Source organism: Delphinapterus leucas, chromosome 8 (genome assembly GCF_059928025.1).
Source record: "Delphinapterus leucas isolate spDelLeu-1000000601 "Yukka" chromosome 8, BTC_Dleu_Yukka2, whole genome shotgun sequence".
NCBI lineage: Eukaryota > Metazoa > Chordata > Mammalia > Artiodactyla > Monodontidae > Delphinapterus > Delphinapterus leucas.
Window position 1 is genome coordinate 61,572,003 of NC_143136.1, and position 21,777 is coordinate 61,593,779.

General features: G+C 35.5%; 1 protein-coding gene across 4 annotated transcripts in view; it reads left to right on the plus strand.

Moving 5' to 3' along the window:
• Positions 1-21,777, plus strand: part of TLK1 (tousled like kinase 1) — a 148,343-nt gene that overhangs the window by 104,686 nt on the left and 21,880 nt on the right. For all 4 annotated transcript variants that reach the window (XM_089916685.1, XM_022570023.3, XM_089916686.1 and 1 more), the window contains one exon: positions 13,903-13,969. In XM_089916685.1, the coding sequence (XP_089772811.1) occupies positions 13,903-13,969 (67 nt within the window). The remainder of the gene's footprint in view (positions 1-13,902; positions 13,970-21,777) is intronic.

Below are 21,777 nucleotides of genomic sequence, written 5' to 3' on the forward strand. Positions count from 1 at the left end.
AATTGCTCCTTTCTTAACTGAAATTGTTCTTTTAAAGATTATTTCCTTCATGCTAAATACCATAGACATTTGAGTCTTTAACTTGGCAGCATTGGATATTGTTGACTTTTTCCCAAAAGGCTCTTTCTTGCCTTAGTTTTTGAAATAACCTGTTCTCCTAACTTTCATTTTTACTCATCTGGCTACATCTTCTCAGTCTCTTCTTCGGACATCATTTACCTTACCAATTTGTAAAATGTAGGATTTTAAGAATCTGTCCTAGGCCATCTTACTTCTTACTCTATGTATTCTCCTTGAGTATTAGCTACTCCTAGGGTTTCAGTTAGCATGTATATCCTGCTGACATCCAAACTTCTGTCTCCAGCCCACTTTTCTCTCTTGAGTATCATCAAATGTCTGTATCTCAATCTTGAATGTCATATCCTTGCTTAGTTGATATTGGTACTTAAATGCCTCACGAGAGCCTTTAATGCAGCCTGTTCAAAACTGTATTTACTAAACACACAAAATAAAAACTGTGTTTATCTTTATCGTTCCCATTTCAGTCCCCCCGACACCCCCTTTTTCTCTCTCTCTCCACACAGACACCACACACACACACACACGCACGCACACACACATGCACACCCCTTGCCACCTCCCGTGTTTTTTCAATTAGTACATGGTACCACCATCCTTGCAGTTCCACATGCCAGAATTCTGGTTGTCACTCATAGCTTTTTGATCAAGATTCCATTTATTTTTCTTAATCCATTTTCATTTTATTTTCCATTAATAAACAGGTGATGATGATCTTATATTTTGACGTCTAAAACGTACTTCCTTAAGCCTTTCCTAATTTTTGGAGGGGTTGTTGTAAGTTGGAATTAAACCCTTTGGCTCTTGATATTAAAAAATGACAACAAACGATTTACTTTTCATAAATTAGTAAATTTGTTGCTTTAAAAAGCGTAGATGGGTAGATGAGCAATATACAGGAGAAAGTGTGTGTTAGCTTAACTCCACCCCTGTAGACACCCAATCTTCTAGAGCTCAAATGCGTCCCCTGCCGCCTCTTACTTGGGTTCTCTCTCCCCACCCCTACCCACCCCATCACCTTTCAGCTTTGGTCTAGGCCTTGAATCCATTTTCAACTTGTAGTCAGAATCTCTTTTTCCAAAATAAAAATATGGTCCTTTCTTTTTCTTCCTTGTAAACCTAACATAGCTCTCCATTGCTTGAGTGATATCATCCAAAAAGCACTTCTGACTTGGCAGCTTCTGACCTCTCCAGCCTCATCTTTTGGCATTGACCAGTGTGCCTCCCACTCACCACTTAGTTTGTTTGTTTTGGGTTTTTTTACAACAGGTTTTTATTAGCTATCTATTTTAGACATATTAGTGTATATATGTACACCACCAAGTTTTAAACTCGAACCCATTGTCTTAATTTCTGCTCATCTTTAAAATCCCATACTAGATATTTCCTCCTCTTGAGAGCTTTTCCTTGATCCTTGAAGGATAGGAGTTAATTAGCACTTTGAGGTATTGCCATAGTGCCCTCTGTGTATTCAGTCACAGCATCATCATTCACTCAGTTAATGACACTAGAAACATCTTAGATGTTTGCCTTTCCCTTGTTCTCTGTGTCTATTTCCATAACATTTTTGTATCTGTCAGTCTTCATTACCACTATCTTACTATAGGCCCGCATCTCTCTTTTTTTTTTTTAAACTTAAATTACTGTTTGTTACATATCTCATCATGTCATTTTCATGTTTAACCTCCTTCACTGGCCTTCAAGATAAAATTCACTCTCATGAAAACCCTTTATAGGCCTTCTTTTTTCTCTCATTCTCCAATGTCTGCCCTATGCATCCTATATTAAACTCAGGTCTCTATCTAAATGGACTATGCTTTCTTGTTTCTGTGCTTTTGTACATCTTGTTCCTTGCCTTTCTTTACCTGTCTCACTTTCCATTTATCATTAAAGTCTTGCCTCCAGTGCCAATTCCCATAGGAAATCCTCTGTGACCTTTTTCCTTCCCAGTTTCTTTCCCATTTCCCCTCAAGTTAGGTGCCTTTTGTACATGCCTGTCAATATTGTAACATTTATCTCACTATTTTATCTCTATACTCCCAATATCTAATCCAGTTCCTGGCATATGGAAAGTGGTCAGTAAATACTAAATTACAGTACATAAGCATTTGATTGAATTTCATTTTCTCCTTATCCGAAGGCCATTTTGTCTAGTTTGCCACAGGTATTTTGCTTCCGACTTGTCTTCTAGGGTGCTAACAGCCCTAACTATAGTTTATTAGTCGTAGACTTGTCTCATTGCCATCCCATTTTATTGCATATGTTGACTTCGAACTTACACTGCTGTCTGTTCCTGGAGTGGCAAATGAAGTAATACTACATGGCAGTTAGATTGCATCCTTATACAAATATAGATTTAAATAGGGAAAAAAGCCACAGAAGCACTTTGATTCATATATATTAATTTGATTTTAGCAGCCATACTTTGCAACTGTCTTCTGAAAAATTCTTTTGAATCCCTGTTTGTGCAGAACATCTAGCATAGTTATTAGAATAGAGATCATGAATTTTTCATTATTTTTCTATCAAGAAATTAATATAGAAAATAAAGTCACTACTGTGTAGTGGTTAGCATTTTAAGCTCTGTAGTCAGACAGATACGGAATCCAGCCCTGACTCTTCCAGGTTGTTTTTTTGGTAAGCTGTTTTACTTCTTAGAGCCTCCATTTCCTTGTGAAAGTACCTACATCATAATGTTGAAAGGATGATATGAGGTGATGCTTATAAAGTACTTGCATGGTTCCTGGCTCTTAACTAATTTTTAACTACTAGCAAGATTCAGTCAAGATTTTTAGGTAGTAATTTCTCATTTTAGTCACAAAGACTTACTATTCAGAGTAAATAGTTTGCACAGCTAGTATTAGCTGTGGATAATGTCTAAATGATCCTTGCTTGAATTGTATATTATTAATACATGTTAATCAAGATTTTGACTTCATGTTAAATGTTTTAAATTGTTTTGATTTTATCTGTATATTTTGTGTTTCACGGAGGATGATTGCAAAGTAAACAATATTTTACCTTATATTTTATATGAGTGAAGTTTTAGAGGTCACTCTTTTCTCATTTAAAGCTTAAATTTTAACTCAAGATTATATTTTATATAGCATGAAGTTGTTATTTGATTGATTGCTTGTTTCTGGTAATTAACATAACTGACTTTTTTTAAGTAATAAGATGTATTTTTAGAGCAGTTTTAGTTTACAACGAAATTGAGCAGAAAGTATGGTTTCCATATACCTGCTGTCCCCACACGTGCACAACCTCTCCTGCGATCAACATATCCTGCACCAGAGTGGTACATGTGTTACCATTGATGACCCTACATTGACACAACATTGACACCCAAACTGTAGTGTACATTGGGATTCACTTTTGGTGTTGTATATTCTCTGGGTTTTTACAAATGTGTAATTGATGTTTTAAAAATCCAGTCTGGGGCTTCCCTGGTGGCGCAGTGGTTGAGAGTCCGCCTGCTGATGCAGGGGACACGGGTTCGTGCCCCGGTCCGGGAAGATCCCACGTGCCGTGGAGCGGCTGGGCCCATGAGCCATGGCCGCTGAGCCTGTGCGTCCGGAGCCTGTGCTCTGCAACGGGAGAGGCCACAACAGTGAGAGGCCAGTGTACCGCAAAAAAAAAAAAATCCTGTTTGAAAAAATCTTTCATTGGTGAATTTAATCCATTTTAATTTCATGTATTTACTTATTTATATAGGGCTTAAATCTCATCTTTCTTCTCATGCTTTCTATTTATCCTGCCTAGTCTCTGTCCTTTTTTCCTTTTTTCTTACCTTTTCTTGGATTGCTTAGTTTTTGTTTATTTGATTCTTTTTCTGTATTAGAAGTATGTTGTGTTTATATACATACATATATATACACACACACCCCTACCTAAAGACATTGTCTTGTATAGTCAGTGTTCATCTAAACTTTACCTATGTATTTATCACTGTTTTGTTCTTCATTTATCCTACATCTCTGATTTTACCTCAAGTAAGATCTTTTTGCCTAAGAATACCCTTTAGAAATTTCCTTTTAGTGTGGGTCTGTTGGTAATGATGTCTTTCAGTTTTTGTTGGTCTGAAAATAACTATTTTGCCTTCATTCTTGAAATATTTTTACTGGTTTTATTTATTTATTTATTTTTAAAAATTCATTTATTTTGGCTGCACCGGGTCTTAGTTGGGGCATGCGGGATCTTTAGTTGCAGCATGGGGACTCTTAGTTGTGACATGCAGACTCTTAATTGAGGCATGCAGACTCTCAGCTGTGGCATGCAAACTCTGTAGTTGCGGCATGCATGCAGGATCTAGTTCCCTGACCAGGGATTGAACCCGGGGCCCCTACATTGGGAGTGCAGCATCTTACCAACTGGACCACCAGGGAAGTACCTTTACTGGTTTTAGAATTTTAGGTTGGTAGTTATTTGAAGATATTATTTTACTGACTTAAATTATTACTATTGACAAGTCAGCTGACTCTGTAGAAAGACAATCTTGAATGGAGCAAAAGCAGTGTTTAGAGATTAGATAACTGAGCATATTTTAAAACAGATGAGCAAGATCAGTCTATAGATTCATGAAGGCCAGAGAATTCCAAGTAGGATGAATATAAAGAAATACTCACCCAGACACATGATAATGAAATTTCAGAAAATCAAGGCAAAGAGAAATTCTCAAAAGCAGCCAAAGGGGGAAAAAATATATTAGAAATAAAAGTTAAGAAAGAAAGCATTCTAGGCAAATATCAACTGAAAGAAAGCTGTATTATATCAGACACAGTAAGTAAAATTTAAAGCAAAAAAAATTACAGGAAATAAGGTGATTGTTTCATAACTATAAAAGTTTAAAATCACTAGGAACATACAATAATTCTAAATTTGTGTGCATAGTAACATACCCTCAAGACAGATAAAAAATTGACAGTACTTTTAGGAGATATGGACAGATCCACAGATTATAATGGGAGATTTCAACACACACATGTCTTAGTAATAGAACAAGTAGATAAAAATAAAACAATATAAAACAGAACATATAGTGTGGGTATAGAAAAATTCAGTGGGATTGACAGACTTGACCTAATGAATATGTAACCTCCTAACATTTGCAAAATGTATCTTCTTTTTAAATGTGGACTTTTATAAAAATTGACCATGTTGGGTCATAAAGCAGGCCTCAGCAAATTTCAAAGGATTGAAAGAGTTTATGTAAGACTGACATTGTTTCTTCCTTAAATGTTCGGTAGAACTCATGGGTGAAACTTAAAGGATTGGAATCGTATGGAATATGTTCTCTGACCACGGTGGAATTAAACTAGAAATCAGAAACAAAAAAGATAGTGCAAAAGTCTCAGTGGAAATGAGAAGATATTTTTAGATGAATGATAGTGAAAGTGCTACACAGCAAAAATTTGTGAGATAAATCTGAAACAATATCTAGAGGGAAATTTATAGCCTTATGTATGTATATAGGAAAAGAAGAAAGACTAAGACTTTATAAACTGAACATCTATTTCAGTAAGTCAGAAGATGAGCAGAATTAAAGAAAGAGGAGAAGAAAGAAAAGAGCAGAAATTTTGATACAGGAAACAAACATACAATATAGAGAATCAACCAATCCAAAAAAGGTGTGTGGGGTTTTTTTGTGGGTGAGGGGGACTAATAAAATTGGAAACAAGAAAGAGAGAAAAGACAACCATTATCAGGAATGAAAAAAGGAATGTTGCTACAGAGCCTACAGGTATTTTAAAGGAAAACAAAATATTGTAAATGACTTAAATTTAAAATTTTTGTGAAATGGATAAATTTCTAGAAAGATACAACTTAACAAAATTGACACTTGAAGAAACAAATAGTTCTGTAACTGTTAAAGAAATCTAACCTGTAATTAAAATCTTTGATCATAGAAAACTCCAGGTACAGAGGACTTCATCTATGAATTCTACCAACCATTTAAGGAAGAAATAGTGCTAATCTTTTAAAAACTTTTGAAGAGCAGCTAAGGCAGAAACACTTCCAACTTATTTTATGTAGGCCAGCACAGTCTTCTCAAAATTCAAGAAAGACTGTACAAGGAAGGAAAGTTGTAGTCTAATATCGCTTATAAAAGTAAATGCAGGACTTCCCTGGTGGCGCAGTGGTTAAGAATCCACCTGCCAGTGCAGGGGACACGGATTCGATCCCTGGTCCGGGAAGATCCCACATGCTGTGGAGCAACTAAGCTCGTGCACCACAACTACTGAGCCTAAGCTCTAGAGGCCACGAGCCACAACTGCTGAGCCCGTGAGCCACAACTGCTGAAGCCCATGTGCCTAGAGCCTGTGCCCCACGACAAGAGAAGCCACTGCAGTGAGGAGCCCGTGCACCACAACGGAGAGTAGCCCCTGCTCGTTGCAACTGGAGAAAGCCTGCGTGCAGCAGCGAAGACCCAATGCAGCCAAAAATAAATAAATTTTATAATAAATAAATTTTTTTAAAAAGTAAATGCAAAAATATTAAATAAAATATTAGCAACCCAACAGATAATATATAAAAATGATAATTTATCAAGTCCAAGTTTGATTTGTTTCAGGTATGCTAGGTTGGTTTAATATAAGAAAAATCAATGTAATTTTCTACATAAAAAGATTATATGATCATCTTAATAGATGCCAAAATATATAAAATTCAGCATTGATCTGTCTTTAAACTCTCAGCAAACACTAGAAGATAAGTTCTTTAATCTACAGTATACATTGGCTTTTCTTTTTGCTTGCACGTCTACATGCTGTGCTTCTGGGTCACCATGCCCCTGTGTGCCCTCTTTCTTCCTCCTGGCTTCTTTCTGCTGCTCCTGTTTAACCAGGCTCAGATGTTACCTCTTCTGTGCCTTCTCCCAGCTTCCTTCAGATAAAAATTTTTTTTCTTTACACTGTGTACTCATAGCTGTATTATCCACGATAGTCACCTTATTTTAAGGTCAGCTAATTAGCAATATTAATCCCATTTCATCCTTGGCCTTTAAACATATTCACAAGTCCCGAGGATTAGGATGTGGCATTTTTGGAAAGTCATTATTCTACCTATACAATCTGCCCTCTGACCCAAGATGCACATCTTTCCCACATGCAAAATCCATTTGCCCTATCTGCAAAGTCTCAACCTCATTACAGCCTTCATTCCACATCTAAAAATCTTATCTAAATCTCATTAATTTAAACATTATAAATCTCATTATCTAAATCAGTTATGAGTGAGACTGTGTATAATCCACGCTGAGAACAATTCCTCTTAATCTGTGAACCTCAAGAAACAAGTTAACTCTTCCCAAAATACAGTGATGGAGACAGGCATAGGTTAAGAGTTAGAGACATTTTCCGTTCAAACAGAAAAATATTAAAGGTGTCACTGATCCCAAGCAGTTTTGAAATCCATCCCGGCAAACTCTGGTTTCAAGTTCTGGTAATAATTTTTCTGTAGCATGTGGCTCTGCAAGTTTCTGTCCTCTTGAGTGTTTTTCATGAAGATTTCTTTTTCATGAAGGTTAACATGTATTTGTTGCTGAGTAGCTTTTTCAACCAGTTTCTTGTTTGTAGAGTTTTGAGTGTTTGGCAGCCTTTCATTTTGTACTCTCTGTCCCTTAAAATCCAAGCTGGTAGTGTTTCTGCTGGTATAAAGTTCCCAAGAATCTTGTGGATCTTTCATGTATGACACAAGGATTCACTCCATTAGACAAGAGGATCCTCTATGATTCTTTTCTAGAAAATTTCATCGCTATTTTTGGCTTCTGCAGAGAAGGCTAAGAGGATCTATGAGTCACCCACTTCATCTTTTTAAAGACTGTTTATGTGATGAATACTCTGACTTCTCTGGAGTTGTCCAGACATCCTTCTTTTTAAGAGCAGCTTTGACCATGAATCTCAATTTTGGTGTATTTTGTACTCTGAATAAGATGAGAATTTCTTAAAACATTAAATCCTGGGGGGTTTTTTGGTTGAACATTTCTTCCCTTTGATTTACCTCTTTCATCTTACATTTTAATATAAACAGTGAGAAGAAACCAGTCCACACCTTCAACACTCTATTTGGAAATTTCCTAAGTTCATTTCTTACATGTTTGGCTTTCTGCATAACTATAGGATACAGTTTTGCTAAGCTTTCTTTCATAATAACAAGGATTCCTCCAGTTTTCAGAACATGTTTCTCATTTCCTTCCAGTGGCACCTCTACTATCTACTGACGGTCCATTCATGACAATTTAGGTGTTCTCTAAGGCTGTTTGTGTTTTCCGTACTATGCTCCTCGTGGAATTCCTTGCATCCTCACTTGGCAGAGTTGTTAACATTCGTATTTCTGCTAGTAGTCCGTTCAAGGCAGTCTAAGGTTATTTTTAAATCATGCCCCTCAAAATTCTCCTAGCCTCTTGTCCACTTCCCAATTCCAAAGCCACTTCCATATTTTTAGGTGTTTATTATCGGAACATCCCATTTCCAGGTACCAAGATCTGTAGTAGTTTCCTACTGCTGCTGTAACAAATTACCACAAATTCAGTGAGTTCAAACAACACTAATTTATTATCTTACAGTTTTGGAGATCACAAATCCAAAATGGGTCTCCCTGGGCTAAAGTCAGGGTGTTGTCAGGGCTGTGTTACTCTAGAAGAGAATGCATCTTCTTGCTGCTTGCAGCTTCTAGAGGCCCTGCCCATATTGCTTGGTTCGTGATCCCCTTCCATCTGCAAGCCAGCAGTAGCAAGTCAAGTCTTTCTCATGTTATGTCACTGTGATTCTGAGATGTCTGCCCTTGTCTCTGCACTTAAGGCCTCTTGTAATTACATCCCCAAAGGGTAATCCAGAATAAATCCCTATTTCATTTATTTATTTAAAGATTTTTTTGATGTGGACCATTTTTAAAGTCTTTATTTGAATTTGTTACAATGTTGCTTCTGTTTTATGTTTTGGCTTTTTGGCCACGAGGCATGTGGGATCTTAGCTCCCCGACCAGGGATTGAACCTGCACCCCCTGTATTGGAAGGTGAAGTCTTAACCACTGGACCACCAGGGAAGTCCCTAAATCCCTATTTTAAAGTCAGCTAATTAGCAACTTTAATTCCATCTGCTACTTTAATTCTCCTTTGTTGTGTAACTTAGCGTACTCACATGTCCAAGGATTAGGATGTGGACATCTTTATGGGGCCATTACTCTACACACCACACTGGCACTTGGTGTAAGTCGTTAGTTCTCAATTCAGTTTTTATTCTATTGTGAACATTGGGCTCTTCAGAAGCAGACTAGTTTCATCCTTCCCACACACCCCCGTTTCTTTTCCCCAGTGATACTTAAAAAAAAAAAAAATTTTGAGGTGAAATTTGCATAACATACAAGTAGCCACTTAAAAGCATATACAGGGACTTCCCTGGTGGTGCAGTGGTTAAGAATCCGCCTGCCAATACCGGGGACCCGGGTTCAAGCCCTAGTCCGGGAAGATCCCGCATACCGCAGAGCAGCTAAGCCCGTGCACCACAAATATTGAGCCTGCACTCTAGAGCCTGCATGCCACAACTACTGAGCCCGCGTGCCACAACTACTGAAGTCCACGTGCCCTAGAGCCTGTGCTCTGCAACAAGAGAAGCCGCCGTATTGAGAAGCCCGCGCATCGCAATGAAGAGTAACCCTGCTTGCCGAAACTAGAGAAAGCCCGCACACAGCAGCGAAGACCCAACACAGCCAAAAAATAAATAAATAAATAAATTTATTTATTTAAAAAAAAAAAGCACATACAGTTCAGTGGCATTTGGTGCGTTCACAGTGTTATGCAACCACAACCTCCCTTTAGTTTCAAAACACTTTATTCACCCAGAACACCTAATGTGCATTAATTAATCACTCCCCATGCCTCCCTCCCTACATCCTCCTGGTAACAAATAATCTGCTTTCTCTATGTTTGTTTTCTCTATGTCTGTTTGCCTCTTCTGGATACTTCATTAAAAAGAATCATACAGTATGTGTCTATCCTTATGGCAGTACCACACTCTTTTGATGAATATAACTTTTTTTTTTTTTTTCCGGCATGCGGGCTGCTCCGGACGCGCAGGCTCAGCGGCCATGGCTCATGGGCCTAGCCGTTCCGCGGCATGTGTGATCTTCCCAGACCGGGGCACGAACCCCTGTCCCCTGCATCGGCAGGCGGACTCTCAACCATTGTGCCACCAGGGAAGCCCTGATGAATATAACTTTGTTTTAATTTTTGAAATAGGAAGTGTAAGTCCTTTAACTTTTTCTTTTTCAATATTGTTTTGTCTGTTTGAGGACCCTTGTATTTCCATATGAATTTAAGAATCAGCTTTCCCATTTTAGTAAAATGGGTGATGTGTATTTTGATCAGGATTACATTGGGTCTGTGGATCACTTTGGGGAGGATTGCCCTCTTAACAATAGTAGGTCTTCTAATTCATGAACACAGAAGTCCTTTCATTTAGTTAGTATGCTTTCATTTCTTTAGCAATATTTTGTAGTTTTTAGTGTGCAGGTCACTTCCTGAGTTAAATTTATTCCTACGTATTTTATTCTTTTGGATTCTATTATAAATTGAATTGTATTCTTAATATCTTTTTTAGATTGTTCAATTGCTGGTGTATACAAACACATCTGATTTTTTTTTTTATAATTTTGTTTATTTATTTATTGGGCTGGGTTGGGTCTTCATTGCTGCGCGCGGGCTTTCTCTAGTTGCGGCGAGCAGAGGGTACTCTCTGTTTCAGTGCGCAGGCTTCTCATTGTGGTGGCTTCTTTTGTTGCGGAGTATGGGCTCTAGGCATGCGGGCTTCAGTAGTTGTGGCACGCGGGCTCAGTAGTTGTGGCTTGGGGGCTCTAGAGCACAGGCTTAGTAGTTGTGGCGAACGGGCTTAGTTGCTCTGCAGCATGCGGGATCTTCCCAGACCAGAGATGGAACCTGTGTCCCCTGCATTGGCAGGTGGATTCTTAACCACTGCACCACCAGGGAAGTCCCTAGGTTATTTTTAGATATCCATGATCGCAAAATGGTAAGAGTCACTGCCCAAGAAAGTCAATAGTATTTAATATTTAATTTAATAGTATTTAGACAGTACTTAAATAGACAGTATTTAATACTGTCTATGAAATCTGCTTATTGATGCTTTAAAACCAAGCAGAGAGAAATTAACATATATATACATTTTTTTTCTTTGCTGTTTATTTGAAGTTTTATAGTAGTAATAATCAAAATGCAGTAAGGAAATAGCAAAGTTCTTCTGCTGCTGCTGCTGCTGCTGAAAGTTACCGTTAACCTTTAGTGAGAATTGTATGTTTCATATTAGGATTAGACCTATAAAATAATGCTCTGAGGTCAAAGCTTTTGAACTCAATGAAGTATTTGTGTGCATTTGCTTTAGCTATAGGGATGTGGACTATTTATATTTGAACCACAGTACAAACATACTAACAACTGGAACTAGTAAATAACAAATATGCATTACATTATATACTACAAGATTAACCAAACAGTATTCAACAAACTAAGTTATCATGGAGTTAATTGACATTGATTTATTATTAACTCAGAAGAAAAGTAGCTATTGAAAACTACTACCAACTCAAGACAACAAAATATCTTCCCTCCAAATTGCAGAAATTCCCAGCCATCTGTGTGTGTAGTAGCTGTACAGTTTTGCATGGTAGCCAAACTTCTTAGTAGAATACAGTATCAAAAATTTTAGGAAACTAAATTAGTCATATGAATTTTAATTTATGAATACTAAATTTAGCTATACTTTAACTCAGTAAAAACCAAAGTATAGAATTGTATTTTATTCCTGCATAGAAACAAACAGAATATTTACATATTTTTAAAAAATTAGTTCTGAGCCCATCCTATGTTCTACCAGTGGGCCTAAAACCATATTTTAAGAATAGGAAGTTATGATATTCTTATACAGGTGATTTCCATTGGTGGCATATATGCCAATCCAGAAGCTATTTGCCAAAATTCCTATGGCTTTACTTTACTGGGCTAGTTGAGATATTATCAATTTTAGTTTCCAAACCTCATTTTTAAAAAATATCACCTTACCCCCTTCTTCTTTCATTCCATCTGCATGAATGTTTCACATTCACAATGCAACATTTAGTTCTCTGAATTTACGCAGCCGCTGCAACTATACAGCTATATTCAGTATAATAAAATCCAGTGATTGTGTTAACCTAAGACTGGGTAGAGAGATTTAATTTTAAGTGTTTACTTCTTCACTCTTAAGATATTTCTAATGGAATGCTAACTGAATTTCTTGGAGGTTTTTTATTGTTTCATTTGAATACCCTTTCTTGAGAATTAGTAAATTTAATTAGCATCTAGCTAAAGGGAAATAGCGTTTATACTGAATGTTGCTGAGGGACCTGCACCAAGCGTAAATAAGTCATACCTGGGTTAGGAGCTTAACCAAATACACCCAGAACACATAAGTAAACAAACAAGGGCTTGAATGTGATAGATAAAAGCAATTTTTTCAATATTGGTGTATGAAATGGAAGTTGTTTTGTTGTTGAGTGGTTTTTTTTTCTCTTCCTTTCACTTTAATGATACAGAATCATTTTTTCTTAGGAAATGTTATAATATGTATATGTCTTGTTATGGTTCTACATACATTAAACTACAGTTGAACCCTGAACAACATGAGGGTTGGGGCTCCACCCCTCCCACAGTTGAAAATTGAGCGCATAACTTTACAGCTGGCCTCTGTGTCTGCAGTTCCGCATCCACAGATTCAGCCAGCTACAGATCATGTAGTACTGTAATATGTATTTATTTTTAAAAATCTTAGTATAAGTGGACCTGCATGGTTCAAACCCTTGTTGTTCAAGGGTTAGCTGCAATTATTTTTCAAATTTATATAGGAATATTTGAAATTATTAATAAAACAACCATAAAGTACTTTCAAGTCTTATGTCTGTTTATATTTATTAATAATTGGATGGTTTGACTATAGTTTTAGCATCCCTATATCTCAGTTATTCACTAGCACATGGAAGCAGAGAAGGGAAAAATGTCTTAGTTTCTTTCTTTCTTTTTTTAAACCAGCGCCCAAATTGGACTGATTCCCTTTGTAGTGATTTCCCAGTACTCTTAAGGTGAAATGAAATTCTTTGCTTGGCCTAAAAGCCCATACAGAAGCTGCCCCCCTGCTTTACGTCTTTTGCTGACAGCATCTTTGACTATGTTCTGATACTTGCATTTTTTCCTCTCCTCATATATCAACCTGTTTCCATCTTAGTGTCTTTGTACTTGCTTTAGCCTATGTCTAGAACATACTCCCCTAGGTCCTTTTTGATATTTAGATCAAGATTACCTCCCTAAAACTCAGTGCAAGTTAGTGTAATACAGTCATTATCACACCACCCTTTCTAATTTTCTTCATAACACTTACTGTTATTTGGGATTATTTTGTTTCTGGACTAAATTGTTTCTCTTCTGCTTTCTTACCCCCACTATGGAGTGTAAGTTCAAACCAGAGTGTAAGGAGAAACTGTCCTTTTCATTGTATCCTTAAGATCTAAATTCTAGAATATCACTTGATTCGTGGCACTCATTAAATAGTTGTTGAATTTATGAATCAGTCAATTGTTCCATCTGTAAGTATTAGATGTATTCTGAAGAATACCTTCAATAAGATGTATTCTGAGGAATGCTTTTTGGCTTATGTATTTTGGGCTGAAAGTTGTCAACATTTTAGTATTTCCATTTGATTAGTTTTATCTTATTTTTTGTTGGTTGTTAATAAGAAATAATAAGTGTTAATCTTAATATCTAGAATTACAATTCCGTTTTGACAGGTTGACTTTGGCAGAATATCATGAACAGGAAGAAATTTTCAAACTTAGACTAGGACATCTCAAAAAGGTATGTGAAGCATATGTTGGATTTTTAGTTTACCAGAGGTTGTGGAAAGTTGTGTTATAAGTTTCGTATTGAAGAAGTCAAAACTTAAGAGAGAAAGCACTTAAATTAAAAACTTTGGACCAAAAAAGAGGGGCATTAAAGTTGCATTTTTATGTTGAATATATTAAAATAACATTCCTTTACCTTGTGGCAACTTACAGACATTTGAGATGCTGATGATACTATGTCCCTGTAATGGAGGAATGATTCCTGGCCAGACCTCCAGGTTCTTACAATTACTCTGTTAGATGTTATCTTTTTGTTAAAAAATGCTTCATATTTAAGATGAAATGTAAGATTCCATATTGTTTGTGTCCATTTCATAATAAATTGAAATAAGTATAAATTAATAACAAACATGTTTCTTTGGCTTAACTTTGAAGGTATTGAATGCTCAATTAAATGTTTCAATTAAAATATGTACATTGGCAAATTTAGAAGAACCTGATCATCAGTAATAATATGAAGTGATATAATTTAGAAAAACATTGTTATATGTTATTAGTAAATTTTTATAATGTGTAGCTTTGTACTTATTTGTAAACTCTGAAATTGTAATCAGTTCATTGTTTTTTAGTTCAAACCACTTAAAGAAATAATAGAGTAGATTTTCCCCCTCAAAATGAAGTTACCGACAGATATAAAATTCTTTGCCTTTGATCCAATTTTTTAATTCTGCTTTCTGCTTGTCACATTACTTACGTTTCTTTAATAGGCTGAATAATAGGTAAACCTGAGTTAGTGAACTAATTGAAGATAGTGTCTATGAAGTCATCTCCCTGGGGTAGGGTAAGGTAGGTCAGAGAAGCCCATTCTTGCAGCAGCTACCATCTCACTATAGATGTTTTTGTTTTTGGAATGTTATCACCATGCTTTAGATCCCTGCCATTTAACTACAGGGAAAAGAAAAAAATTATATTTTGTGTACATATGTTATGTGTGTATATGTATATACACATATATATATGTGTGTAATTTGTGTTAGTGTTCTTTACTATGTCATAGCTGTCTATTCCCCTGCTCAGAAAAGTTTCAACCTAAACTACTTGAACAGTAAATTCTAAAATGATTTATTCTGCTCTGTTTTGTTTTTGTATTCTATTGTAATTATTGACATTTCTCTTGCTCTTTGGTGTAAGTAGGCAACTTCAGTCTGTTTTGTATCCGATGGAGTTGTAATGGGACTACGGAAGGGAAGAGAGGATTTTGTAGTTCATAATTAGTACAAGTATTTGTCTGCCCACTTAAGCTATTTTGATAATAAATTCATAGAGACCTGTGTTTGATGTCCCATATAAAGATTTATCAATTATTTTCTAACCAGCCTGTCATGATAATGGGATACTAAAGAATATAATTAACTGGAGGGTTATTGTTTTCACATATAATAGTAAATTTCAAGTTACTCTTTCTAATGATGAGATTTTACATGTTTTATTTTATGAAAACTTATTATAAAATCTGAAATTGTAAAGCAGTTAAATTAGGAATCAGCTATTTGTATTACAAAAACACTTAAAAGGATTCAGAGGAGGGTTTGTTTTTATTTTTGGTTGGTGGATGGTTGGTTGATTTTAAAGCTTTCCTGGTACATTGAAAATATTTCATTTCTCTGAAACACTTCTATTTTGTAAGTGAGGTACATATACTTAAATGTCTAGATATTACATAAACAGTTGTAAGCTGTTGTAGATTACTACACCTTTTCTTCTAACCTCCATATTATCTTCTTTCCCAGTGTTTGACTTCTCCATTTTTTGTATTTACTCATTCTTTCTAATAATTGTCCCCTCCATAATCTTTTTCCTATTTTTTTTTTTCAGCTTTTATCAAATTTACTGAGCAGTTTTAGATTTCTAACTTTTTCTTCTTAACCAATTTACAACATTACTTTTCTTTGATCTCCGTCATGGAATATTTTGGGAGAGTGGATGAAATAATGCTGAAATATACTATCATGTCTTGAATTCTCACATTTTCTTCTAAAAGACTATTTTGGGTGAGGAGAATGAATGCATTATGAAGAAAGTGGCTAGTAGTACACGCAGAGAACAAAATTGAGTAAGTAGTGTCACCTTAGAGCACAAATAAATAGCAGTTGTCTGCTTACCACTGGGTATTAATTTTTGAGTCATACAATTTAAAAATATTAATCATTCAGTTACATGTGTTAAAAATAAGTTATTTGGCATTCTAAAGCACAGTTGGAAAGTAGGGCATTAAAAATAGGTCATTTTGTTTTCTAAAACACAGGTAGATTGGACACTTTTAACACATAGAGAGCAAGCTTGAGTTAAAAGAAAAGATGTTATCACCTCTATCTTAAGCCAACATGAACTATGCCCTGACATGTAACTATATAGCTTCTGCCATAGGCTGGATCTGATCTGTATTTGGTGTTCATGTAACCTGCATAGGAATTAATCATGTGACCTACATCAGCTTAGGGTTTAGATATGAAGCCCAGCATACTCCTGCATTAGCAAAGGTGACTCTTAGTCTCCCTTTAATAAAAACTCTTGAAGTTAAATGGAATTATTAGATTAAATTTGTTGACACCAAAGGAAAAAATGTCCATCATTGACAAAACCCATACCATTTGGACATAGGAGACTAGAAGGCCTATCTACTTTTTCTTGAGATAAATAATTTATGATGTGCATTGTGTTTCATAAAGATAATCATAATAATTGAATAGAGAAGCTGAAATATGAGAAAGTATATTTACCATTGAATAAATCATAAAATTCAGTTCATATTCTATACTATTCTGTAGGGTTAGAAACATAATAAATCCAAATCCAATGAATCTGTTAGTGTGATAGAGTAACAAATGAGAGTTGAGCAGTAAGTCCATGGCTAAAATAAATACATATTTCTGGTAACCACCAAATAGTAAATGTAAACTTACTTAAGAGCTTATTTTCTTTTGAAATTAGGAAAGTTATTATGCAGCATCATCTTTTTTTAATATAGCAAGGATTATTTAATATTTATTGTTTTAGTTATTAATCAGTTTGTGAAATTATTGCTCACTCATTCACCAAAATTCACTTTATTTCCACACTGCCTAAATCAGGCATGATTCAAATTCCCATTTCAGGAGAATTACATAATATTACATTTTATTCACTTTGAAGTTTTAACCATTCTAAAGTGAACATTAATGTTAAATTTGAATGCCAGGATCTTCTCTGTTTGTTTTGTCTAAATTAATACAGCTAGTAACTGGCAAAGTGAAACTTGAACCTTTTCTCACTGCTATTTCTTTCTTTTTTTCTCCTATTTCAGTGGCAGTACCCTTACGCTTTATTCCTACAGTCCTCTAGTTGTAGATAAATAGCAAGTTGATCCTTTTGTATTCAGAAGAATTAATTCACTTGTAGCTTTCTCTGCATGTTTCTTAGAGTAGTGTGAATGTTTGCTCTTTTTTTTTCTCCCCAGAAACATGCTGTTTCATTTTCATTGCAGATAAAGGAGAGCAGTTAAGTTTTCCACACACACATACTTCTTTCTTTCTCTTATATATTACTTTCCTTGGGTATCCTGTTAGTGACTGTTCTATCAACTAGAATATTTCTTTATTATTAGCTGCTTCATTGTTTTTCATTCTAAGTTTATTTTTAAAGGTCAACAGGGAAAGCACTTTTTCTTGGTTAAAATGTGTGAATACACTCTAGTATAATTTTACCTTTTATAGAGCTAAAGATTTAATTGAATAGAACAGAAAAGAACTATATATTAAAGTATATGGAGACTGTACAAATTATTCCTAAAACTTATTAAAAAATAACTTTTTTGCTACTAGTAATTATGCACAAACTTCCTTAATTATCACTCATTAAAAGCTTGTAGTTGCAATGGGAATAATTTCCTGTCTTCAAAAAGCTGTGCCTTTGAGGCAGAGCAACTAAATCCCATTTAAAATCCCATTGCGCCTGTGCCACATGTGGAGTCTCTGGATTTAAGGAAACTAATAAACCACATACCAGTTAGCTTTTATGGTTGATCCTGTTTTGATACCAGTCTTTGATACATTCTAGTTATGGGAAAGTCATTTATCTTTGTGATTTGAGGAGTTCTGCTAGGTTGTTGTTTGTATAGTTCAGATCTTTATTCTGGAATTGAAGAAAACTACGTGGGTGTGCTTTCCAAGAATTGTTACTAAACTAACACAAACAACTTCTTAAAAAATCCCTGAAAAACCATTTTCCTTGTAATAGATTATCTCCGTAGTCATATTATCATTTAAAAGATACAAGTTACCAATCATAATATGCCAAAATAAAGAGGAAGTAAGAATTTTGAAAGTTATTGGGACCAATAACTATGTCATGCCACCGCTATTATTCAAGTTTGTGATGTGAACAACATGTGGAGGTGTTGCTCCTTATTTTCTAGTCTTCGAATTTTTTTGTCTTCTGGATTTTAAATATTTGATTAGTTGGAGAGAATGCATATAGAAGATTTGACATCTCAATATGGAATATTAGATAGTATTGTAGGGATTGGCTTTAATGTACGTGTTTTGGGGTGTGTGTGTGTGAGAGAGAGAGAGAGAGAGAGAAGCCCTGAATATAAGTGTCAGAAATTTTTATTGGAAAAACATAACCAACTTGTAATTGAAACAGGATTAGTCAAGAACCATCAGCACCAACACAAGTGTATCTTTGCAGACCGAAGGAATCAGCTAAACAATTACAGTCATCTCAATCTCTACTAAAACAAAAATCGCATCCAACATGCCACCTGACACCATTTCTTTCTCTCTCTCTCCTTTGCTCCTTGCGATGTGGCATTCATCTCTCCTTGTGCCTCCGTTCTGAAGAGATAACAGTATAGCAACAACTCTGCCACTGAAATCCTGTTCTCTGACCGATTTTGGCACCTGCAAAGAGAAACAACCAGTAACAGGCAGCCGCAGCATCAGTATTAATCTTCCATGATGAAATCTTTACAGGTCAAGAACAAGCACACAGCTCTTTTCTCACTCCTTCACAGTGGACCATGCAACTAGTTGAAATGGAAGACAGTGGATTGTCTGCAAGCCTTTTGAACAGTGGAGGATACAGGGCATTGGTTTTAGGTGAATTAACCCCCAAATATTCTTGAAGTTTGATATCTCCTTTGGTCTTTCTTTCTAGAATACCACTGTCATCTGATTTTTCAAATCCTTAGTATGACCACAAAGAATAAGTTTGCATATGTGGCATCTCGTCACTTTAGTTTCGAATAAAAGTATGAAAATAATTAATGCTAGAGGGCTTAATCTCTAAAACTGTGTGTGCACCTTTATATTCAAGAAATTTTTCTCTCAGAGCCAACCACATTGTACATTATGTTTCTCTAGAGCATAACACAAGATGCTACTTGTGTAGGAAGTAGTTTTCAGTGGAAATCTAGTGAAAATGCATTATACTAGAAAAAGTCACCATTAAGCCCATGAAGAATATTATGAGGTTCCTGACTTCTTGGCATGTGTGGGCAAGAAAAGTGCCAAGAAGAGTGTTGGAATTCTAAACTTGACATTTTGTGCTTAGTACTGCTTCCATTTAAAAATGAGTACCATCTATGAAAGCTGCCTGTGCTGAGAGAACATGGAACTAGCTGTAGATAGGAAAGCTCCCAGTGTATACTCTACTTCCTACTCTCATTGTAAACCTACAAACATATTCCTGGCTTTTTCCCCACCATTTATAATTATACATCTTTACTTGGTAGTAGATGATTGTTCACTTACCAAAGTGAAAATTTAGCAGTAAAATGTGTTTTACTTCTGTAGTGTTTGATATTAATCCAGTTGTTATATAGGCAATGGAATTTTTTTAATTTTGGAAAGGATCTTAGAAGTCAAGTTAACCATTGGTTAGAGCAGGGTTTAATTTATTCAGGTTTGTAAGTTCAGTGTAGAGATCACTGTTTCACAAAAAAGAGAGAACAATTGCTTGGCCACTGGCCAAGAACTGTAACTCCATGCCGTTTTTATGCATATGTACAGAGAGAGTCTAGAAGGTTAGGTTCTTCTCATTATTGTGTAGAAAGTTAAATCTTTTCATACTTAAAAAAAATATGGAATCCACCAAAGTCCTGAAAAAAGGTTAAAAGGAGGCAGAAAGCTGGAGGAAAGTATAGTAGTAAGGCATTGTACCTGTATGTGCTAAGGCTTGGTGTCAGCACCTTGGCTAGTGTTTTTAACATCAAGGAATTTCATCCCCCGAATACAGTACCTGTGATTTCTTTTTCAGGAAGTGTACTAAATATTTAAAGTTTGCCAGAGAGTTGAACTGTTACATATATTTGCTGCTGAGAAGGTAGGGTTGGGTTTGTTTAAACAGAATGGGGGAACTGACAGAATTAAAACCGGTCCATTTTAACACTTACTCCCATTTAAGGGTTTTGATGTATATATTTATGCATTTGAAGAGAGATTAACGACCCCCCACCCCCCAAAGAAGGAAATGAAGTGCAGAGAGAGGAAAACATTAAGGTTCTAAAGTAATTAAGTCAGTTAAACACACCTGAGGTATGTTTGATGCAGTATGCTCCCCTCAGTAATATCCAGCTCAGTGATTGAGGATGGGCATGGAGGGAGCATATATATATAGTTAGGAAAGAAAACCTCCCTAGGAATTTCATAATATTTGTCCCTTCTCCTCCTCCTACCCTAGTCCTCAATCTATACAACCATACTCAAGCATAAATAGGATTATGGGCAGTAGTTTCAAAACCCATCTCTATACATTGAACGTGTTTTTTTTGTTCATATTTCCAATGGCTCATGTCTCTCATATCCATATTTAAGATATATTAAAGAATATAATGGAGAAAAATTTGAGGACATTTAATAAGGATAAATTTGAAGTAAATCGGTAAAAATTTTCTTAATTCTTTTTTTCTGCACTGCTCTTTCTGTTAGCCTTTAATAGTGCCTTTTGTTCATTTCACATTTCACTCTCCTGGTGATAAACTTTTAGAATGACATTATAAATATTTAATGAAATTAAAACTTAATTTGAGGACCTGGAGATACTAACTTTTGAGGGATTCGTATTGTTCATACTACTAAATGAATTTGGTGTTAAACTTGTTGAAACCTCATCCTGAACTAGTTTTCCCAGATGGACTAATGCTGTTATGGTGCTGTTGAATATATTATTGTAAGTGATAAGCTTTTCTCTGCTTTCACCATCTTCATAATATACCACACAGAATTCTTCTGCCAACCCTCATGGATTATAGGCAAGCTGAGAACGATATATCAGAAAATACTTTCTGTCTTATCTTGGCTTTATAGAAAGGCTGCTCTTCGAAATTGAGGGTTTTTTTGTGGGGCTGACATGTAACATACATTAAAGATTTGCTAAAGAAGTTTAAACTAGGATGTTTAATTTTTTCAGGAAATCCATTAGTTTTACATGTGAAAATGCATTTTATAACTCTTTAAGCTTTATAGTTTAATGCCTACACACCCCCACTTAAAAAACAAAATTGCCATTAAAGGAAATGCTCAAAAATACCCCAAATCTGCCTAGCAGTTTTAATCTGACATTTTACAGAGATTCTACTGTTTCTGTAACGTAATTTTAGCTTAGAATGTTAAGCCAAGAGGATACTAAGTTGCCAGAAAGGACTTTGATTACAAATAGAAAGCATTTCTATGCTAAATATCTGGTGAGGGACAAACTGGTTTTACCTTCCATATAAATTTTTAAAAGTTAAAAATTTTAGAAGGTGGTATGTTTTGCAGGTTACTTAAATGATGAGGCAAT